Source organism: Pygoscelis adeliae, unplaced genomic scaffold, assembly GCF_000699105.1.
Source record: "Pygoscelis adeliae isolate BGI_AS28 unplaced genomic scaffold, ASM69910v1 Scaffold66, whole genome shotgun sequence".
NCBI classification, from domain to species: Eukaryota; Metazoa; Chordata; class Aves; order Sphenisciformes; family Spheniscidae; genus Pygoscelis; species Pygoscelis adeliae.
Genome location: NW_008825167.1, coordinates 488,118 through 496,548, shown reverse-complemented (window position 1 = coordinate 496,548; position 8,431 = coordinate 488,118). Strand labels below are relative to the sequence as shown.

Sequence of the window (8,431 nt, the reverse complement as noted above, 5' to 3'; positions counted from 1 at the left end):
TGGCATTGAGGCTGCTAATGTGATTAGCTCTATTGAAACAGAGGACTCAGCTGTCTATGCACACATACCTCTCCTGGACAGGGATGCTCTCTGGATCAGAATCTCAGATTTTGACCTGGAGCTGGAGGAATCATGTTTTTTTCTCTTCCCCCACAGCAAACAGGAGACAGAAAAATACAATTTACTTAGATCTCTTCAGGCTCTTCTGGATGCCTTAAAAAAAAATAAATCAGAGCTTTTTCTTAGGTGCAGCTTTCAAGGTACCTAATTATTAGTTGAGTTGGGCAGGAATAACTTATGTAGACTGAGAAGCCCATTCTGTCAGGAAGGTCTGAGTCATAGGTCATGGTTTTTCCTCGGTAAACAGAACAGATTCTGTGCAGCTTAAACCCAAAGTGCATTAGACAACTGGTCTGTGCGTCCAAGACAGACATCCCAACGTTCTGGCACACTACTTGTTTCTCAATCTGGTCCTCTTCCCAGATTCAGTCATCACAACCCAAGTGACCACAGATCCCAGTTCATGGAACTACTGAGCTGGAGACCAGACGCTGCCTGGCAAACAGAGCCAGTTTTCAAAAACTGCGGTGCAAACTGATAGAGCTACTCGTGGTAACATCAGACATAGTGTGCTCATCACGTGACAGTTACAGCGCACTGAAAACATTAGTTTTCTTAGCAAGAGCAGCAGAAGCAGGGAGTCCTGTGCTGAACCCTAGCTGGGCTCAAAGTGCTTCCAGCCTCTTTTCCTGCAGCAGCTGGAACAAACAGAGGCCAGGGGCGTGCATCTTGCATAATGTCACATCGCTCGCCCACAGAGAGCAAGCATATGGCCCCAGCAGCCACTCCTTCCCTCAGGGGTCCAGCTTTGACGTAAGGGCACGCTCATTCCCTAGAAACACTGCTATGCACCAACAGACCTTAAAGGACACCACCTTAGCCAAAGCCAAAGGGCTTTTTTCTTAAAAGAGTGTATTACTCATTACACGTTAATTTATACAATGAGATCATTCTGGGGCATGCAAACCAAAGCAGAAAGCATCAAAGTTACTAATTCCTGGAGAGGACTGGCTTTGCATTAGAGTCTACAAAGGTTATAACCTTTAGGTTATAACTTCATACCTAGTTGCAGAGACTGTACAGGGTTTAGTTTCTTTGAGCCAGGTGCAGAACACAGCGTGTGCTGTATGCTCTCCTTTGGTCTGATGCCTTGAAAAAAAACCCCTCTTAGTTTGCCAACACCTCTGTGTAGTGCTGCCTCATTCTCCGTGGGACCCATCACATACCGTCTCCTATTTGACTTGAAAAGGGAAAGGACGACAAGTTTGTTACAGCTCTAAGACCAGTGGATACTACATCTGCTGCTAGCTTACCGATCTGCTATAATGATGCAAGCCTACACGAAAGGACTGGGCTTGGGTCATCTAAATAAAAGGAAGCCCCGAATCTGGATTATCAGACATTTAACTAACCCTTTCTAATTGACTTCCTTTTGTCCTATCCCCACAGTATTAGAGGTGCTTAACACAGTAAAAGTTTGTGTACTTGCTTTCCTTACTTGAGCCCACCGGTGGGGACAGTGTGGCATTTCTTGTGCTCCAGTAATTGTTCAGGTGTCTTCATGAACTTGTGGCACACATCACACTCGAACATCCGTGTGATCAGGTGGATTTGCAGATGGCGTTCAAACATATTTTTTGTTTTGCAGACGAAGTTACAGAAAACACATTCAAAGCCTGAAAAATAAAACAGGAAAACGTATTCCTTACATTGTGGCCAGACTGACTGCATAGAAGGTGACAGTTTGTATTTGTTTAACAGCGTTTTACCTTTCTCTGACTTCTCTTCAGTGTTCACTGAGGTCTGGCTACCAGGCACTACAGAAATGACTAGCAGGTTGTTTGAACCCTTGTTTTTTGGGGTTATATCTGCATCTTCTTTGCTGTTGGCAGAGTCGCTCAGTGCTGACAGCGAAGATGAAGATGGACTGTTAGATTCACTGGGTGTCTTCCTCTCTTCAGCTGAAAAACAGGAATAAAGAGCAATAACTAGCACAGCAGATTAGATGGAATCTCAATGATCCTGTTTTAAATTTCAGGAAAAATATTTATATTTAAAGTTCATTTGAACATGCTTAAAAACAAGTCTGAAATTAACTGATCTGTTAAGAAATCATAGTTGCACCTCCTTCCTTTTTATTAGCGTTTACAACAGTACATCTCTCAGTTTATCCTAGAATTGAGCCTGTCTGTAATGGTAGTGGGAAGGAAGCATGCAACTCAACATTACCAGGCTGAAAAAATCCCAAGAAAACACTTTGATTAGCTCAGAGTTCAAAAACCATAAAGAACTTGTCACTTAGAAAGGAAAAAGAGCTCCTGTAGGTTTGGGGTGCGGAAACCAAAAGTGCCTACTGGTGCAAGCTAAACTTCCCCCACCTTTCCATTTATGTGGGTCCAATGGGTAAATCTGGGAGGAAGGGCAAAGGAGAATAATCTCACTCAGTGTACTGAGGAGCATCCTCAGTAATGATTGTAAGAGATAACACTGTGGTCTCGAGATTTATCTGTTTTTATTAGGACCTCTTACTGAAGAGAATTAATTAAAAAACCCCATTATTCAACTGGATCTAATGCTGAAGCCCATCAGAGTTTCCTTATGTGTGCAATAAACGCATGAAGTTCAAATCCCAAACCCTATCACACACTAGAAATGAACAAGAGTAAGAGTTCTCATATGAGAACTGCCGTGAGCCAACAAGGCAAGGATGGGCAAATTATTACCTCCCACCTATGTCTTGGTTTAATCAGAGCTGTGTTAAAAAGAGACTTTACTAAAACTTCGTATTCTCTATGTGATAAAAGTCCCCTGATCAAGGGCTCTGCAAACACCAGTACCTATGTGCCTAGCTTTAAACTGATGAGCGGCACCTTTAAGTCTAAGATAAAAATGTAGGAATGCACTAATGAAATCTGATGACCCGAGCTGTCAATAGGGAGGATGACTGGGGTATCATATAGAAAGATTCACTCACCTTGGGGACCACAGCAATAGAAATGGAATGAAATTTAATAGTACAGAGTACAAGGTTATGACCTGAAGGGCCAGTAACAAGAATTTTTGCTACAAATGAGGAGTGCTTCAGTTGGAAACAGTCAAGGAAAACAAAAGAAGAATTTGAGCAGAACACGGGATGAATATGAGCAATCAGTGTAGGGGAGCCTTCAAGGAAGGTAAATACGATCACAGAATGTTATTGTGTGAGCTATTCCCAGTAGCTGCTGCTGTTTTACACTGCCACCACTACTTACTTCATTTCACCGTGTACAGCTGTGATTGCATATGTCGAGAGCAGGGGTTCTAACAAGAACATATGCAGTGAGGGATTGGTACAGCGAGAAAACGGTGTTTCATATAACAAAAGGCTCAATGTACGTTTAGAGGGGAGAGGGTTGTTCTCCATAAACGTACTAAGGGAATGAATACTGCGGAAGGAGGGAAGAAAGGTGGAGGGAGCAAGAGGTGGACTGCTCTTTCAGGTAAAGTTCTGTCACAAGAACAATGTACGTGTGTTCTGATGATCAGTAAGACACACGCTGGAAATTTTAAAAAGGTCCCTAATCTTTAACGCAGGAAAATCTGCAGCTGCCTGTCTGTAGAAGTAGTTGGTTTAAAACAATTATAATTGTTTGAAGACATATGCCAGCATCCTTACAAACGGGCCTTTTATGACTTGGTAACATCACAGGATAAGGGACTGGAGTCAAGTGACCCAGAAAATCCATTCTATTTTTTACTCTCTGTATTTGCCATATGTGTAAGCATTTGGCTGAATCGCCAGCCGAATGGCTGTTTGACAGGGTGAAGGAAGAACAAGGGTTTTTTGTCTTAAAGACAAGCAGCAGCTCCAATCTTGTAGCCACAATAGGAAGATACAGTAGAGTGCAGCTCAGTTTTGAGCTCCGATGCAAGCTTTTCACGTGGCTATGGGTGGCATTTCTCACTTGCCTTGACTTCCTATATATGAAGTGGAGTTAGATGCAAACACCTCAGATAGCAGGGAGTAGTGCTGAGAGTTATGCTGGCATAAAATCCCTTGAGAGCTTTCCAGTAGTTTGTATTTCTGTAGTTGCATCTAACTTATGTATCTGTGAGCACAAACAACTGCATTCTTCTCTCCCTTCTCCTTCTCCACCCCTCCCTGTTTTCCCAATTTTATTCCTGGTAGGACAGGAAAAGCAATTTAGCAATGGAAAAATTGTGCTGGATGCAATTCAGGTTCAGTATTGTCAACACAATTGTTAGTAGTTTGTGGCAGCAAAATGCTTCTGCCTGGTGTTATAAGAGAAATCAATTAAAAGGATTCTAATTTTCTTCTCCTTAAATTATGCCCGACTTCGTTAGTTGGACTAAGCATATGGAGCTTGTTTGAAACCTGCTATTGCTCTTATCTTTGGCTATTAAGTGAACAGGACCAGGGAAAGAACGCATGACTTGTTCTGTTATTTAATATAAAGTTACATTTATGGTATTGCTGAATCACAGTGTCAACTAAACATGAGCGTGAAATTCCAAACTGATAGACTATGGAGGCAAACACACTGAAGAGCGAAGCTCAACATATTTTGTATTTCAAACTTACAAGCCAGGTATGCACAATTAGCACTCAAAGTCACCTTATCATCACTGAAGTCAAACCAGGATTTTGATGAAACAGTAAACCAGTCAGAAAAACAAACAAAGTATGCTGACTTCAACAGGGGAGGGGATTTGGGGGATAAGGGGAATAGGAAGAAGGAGGGCTAAGTAGTCCTTCATTTATTTCGCTAAGCTTGAAAATTGATCTGCACTACCAGATTATTTGCCTGGCTGGAGTCCAATTCACTTCAACTTTGAGAGATCAGGCCTTAATTAGCAAGCGTTTCAGTGAAAGTAGAGTGCTAATGGGAGGTGTGAAGGTTGCACCTAAAAAGCAAGAGAGAGAGAGATCACTGCAGCTGGGAGAGAGGGATCATCACCTGTGTGCTTGCTGTTGACATGAGCCTTCATATCTGCCTCTTCCATAGTGACAAAATCGCATGCTGTGCAGCAAATGGAGAACATCCACTGCTCTTTATCCACATGGAGGGACATATGACTGACAAACTGGACATTCATCTCTGTCTCAAACCCACACACATGACAGCTGCAGGCAGAAGGGAATTCAGAAGTAAGAAACATTAAAAAACAAACCACAAAGAGAAGCATGTTGCCTTTCCCTGAATTTGCAAGAAAAAACTCACTGCACAGATTTCTTCTCTTCCTCACTGTTGAATGTTCAGTGCGAGATTCTTTTGTCTGCTGAACTGCCTTTGAACTGATGGCCATGCCAATGTGATTAAGGGCAGGCACAATGCAACAATCCTGTACATGCTATAATGACGCTAAATAATCATAAAGTTAATTAAAAACTACGGATTCCAGATGCTGCGCATCACCTAGCTGATTCCTTTGGGCAATAAGAGGCATTGCAGCTTTGCCAAGATGTTTAGTATGGCTGATACACTGACAAACGGAGAGCTTGCTGCACACTCCAGGAGTTATTTTCAAGCCCTGGAATGGTTCCCATGCCAAACTGGGATCTTGTGCAAAACTGCCTGGCAGTTTCAGTGTAAGCAAGTAAAAATGGGTTCAAACATTTCTTATGCTTGACTGGAAAACAGCAGTCATCAGCTATGCAAATAATTAGCAGGGATACAGATTTCACAGCCAGCGCATAAACAGAGTGATATGGAGAGGCAATGGAAAGGACCCTTTAATTTAACTTTCTTTGCAGAGTCCTCTTGCTTTGATTAGCCCATTAACATTTAAAACAAGCCAAAAACATTTAAAAAGGCGTATACTCTAGAGCGCTATTTTGCTTTCCCAGGGGGATGGACTAGATAATCTAATCCAGCAGGTCTCATTTATTTCTTACTTCTATGATTTTGTAATTAAATCTGCTCTTGGCACTTTGACTAAAAGTAAGAGTGATTGGGTAATCTGCTTAGCCACTAGAGTGCATATCACAGTTCGCAGAGCGCACAACAGTGCATACAACAAGGAGAGTATCCAAATATCAGTTTTATCTGGGCAATTCCTTTTAATTGTTCAGGCAAATTCTCCTAAAGGTTTTTTCTTTCGGCATGTTGGTCACTGAATGTATATACCTCTAGCAAATGGAGGAAATGTGTATATCGATATAACAATTCTTACTACGCTTTACTATTTGGTTTCATAGATTCGGCTGAAAACAATGGAGCTGTCGGAGGCAACTGGAAGCACGGTGCTTTACATTTGCCGTGGATCTGTGTACACAATGGGATGTTTCCAAACACAAAACTTAAACGAACACTGCATAAAACGTTAGAGAGGCTTCTAAGAACCCATCTGCCTCACAAAGCTGTTTACAAAAACCAACCCCACACCAAACCCCAGAGTCTTTCCCAATGGCTAGCCAAGTCAAACAGCATGAGGCAGCCAGCTGGGTTTCGCTGCTTAGCCTAAGTCAGATATGGGCAAGACAAATACTTTCATCGCAGTTCCACCCTGCAACACCAGAAGGGTGGCCCTGTAACACGTCCTTAGCAGGCAGATAAGACATTCAGATTCCAGCGTCTGGTGCACAGCCCTTGTCTGGGTCCTCACCTGTAGTAATAAGGATGCTTCTTTCCATCGCTGCCTTCAGAAGTGACAGCACTGACAATGTCCTCAGTGTCTGTACTCACCAGCTTCACAGAATGGACGGTCAGGTGCTGGTTCAGATTAGCACGGCACTTAGCAGCATAGGGGCACAAGTGGCATTTGTATTTTCTCTCTTCTGAAAAAGAAACAGAAAACCTTAAACGTATGCTTCATTTTGGAGCAAGCTATTTTTAAAGCTGCCAATAACCAAGTATGCATTCCTTTGGGTTTCTCCGAGCAGCTTTCAGAATGAGGTACTTTGGAAGCTCGACATTTTGGAAACTTACAGGAGTTCACAGCATTTACTCAGAAAAAAACTAATTTGGCAGTAGTTTAGGGCTAGTTTTCTTTAACTTGCTCTACCATTTGTAGTCAGATAATATAAAACTCTATAAACTGGAAAACTGGGGCAACTGCTGCTCTGAGAGCTGCAGTAGAGCCAGCAGAAAAACAGTTCAATAATCTACAACTACTTCCTTTACCTAGCATCTGTTATTTGATTTTTGGGTCCAGTTATTCTTGAGGTTGCCCATGTGATCACTTGCAGAGAGCTGCTGGTTGATGATTTTGTATAAAAATCTGAGGGTGGGGAGGAAAGGGAATGCTGTATCATTAGGCCAGTTCCGAACACAAAATAACAAAAAAACCTCACTCAAAGAACAGTTGAAGAGATTAAACAAATTCATCATGAGTTTCTGATGCTTCACAACTTAAACAATTTAAAATAAAAATTATTTTATTTTAAATTAAACATTTCTGAATCCTGGCAGCACATTTTTTGTACATGCCGGCCTTTATTTTTGCAAAGAGTTCATTAAAATAACCAAACATTACATCAGCTTTTACAACCTTTCCCTTTGAGGAGCTGCTGCTCTAAATTTGAAATACCATGCTACAAGTGTTAGGGGAAAGGCATTCAACAGAGCAGCTTAGGACTAAGAAAACCCCACGACGCCACAGAACAGAGCATTTGATCCTTTTCAGCATGGCTCTACTAGACGGTACAACATACACTGGCATTATACCAACAATATTTTTTAGCACTGCATCGGAAATTCTTGCTTTCAAGTCTCGTTTTGTGCAGCGCACCTCAGCAGGCTGACAAGGTGCATCTTCCGTATAAAAACTCTGTTAGTCTCAGTTGATTTGAAGCTGATTCACTTTAAGAAAGTTGGTATGGGGTAGAACAGCTCCTGTTCCTCTCAGAACTGGATGATGAGAGCAAAGATGAATGACAGATATTAAATTCTTTCAGTTTCACCAGATCTGAAACGCCAAGGCCAAATCTTTTGTTGTTCAGTGACATTTAAAAAGCTCATCAGATGAATGTAAGAAAGGCTGTGCCTTCTCTTCAGAACTCCATTAACAGGCTTGGTTAACCAGCTGCTATCTACAGGCTGGTCTACTGGAACCTGGACAAACTTGAATTTCCACATTTGTAAAGATAAATTACAAGTAGGCTGTAAAGAAATAAAATGTTAATTAACTCCCTGAACACCGCTCTGACATTCTGTCCTGTTTCTACGCTTGGCTCTGCTCTAGGTGCAAGGAGCTGAGGATGGCTCGCACATTCTTCTGCTTACCTTCTTCCCCCTCCACTTAAACAAACCATGACGAACACACAGATTTCCTCAGCGCTGTAACAACCAACCACAAAGCATTGGCTTACCTGTGTGCAGCGAGAGATGCCGGGACAGAGTCTGCTGTCGACCAAACACTTTTCCACACA

General features: G+C 42.0%; 1 protein-coding gene across 1 annotated transcript in view; it reads right to left on the bottom strand.

Annotated features, from left to right (window-relative positions):
* Positions 1-1,554: 1,554 nt before the first annotated feature.
* Positions 1,555-8,431, bottom strand: part of ZNF827 (zinc finger protein 827) — a 77,534-nt gene continuing 70,657 nt past the window's right edge. The window contains 5 exon segments of the mRNA XM_009328859.1: positions 1,555-1,736; positions 1,830-2,021; positions 5,019-5,185; positions 6,667-6,838; positions 8,372-8,431. The exon segment at positions 8,372-8,431 is cut by the window's right edge and continues 30 nt beyond it. Coding sequence (XP_009327134.1) covers positions 1,555-1,736; positions 1,830-2,021; positions 5,019-5,185; positions 6,667-6,838; positions 8,372-8,431 — 773 coding nt within the window.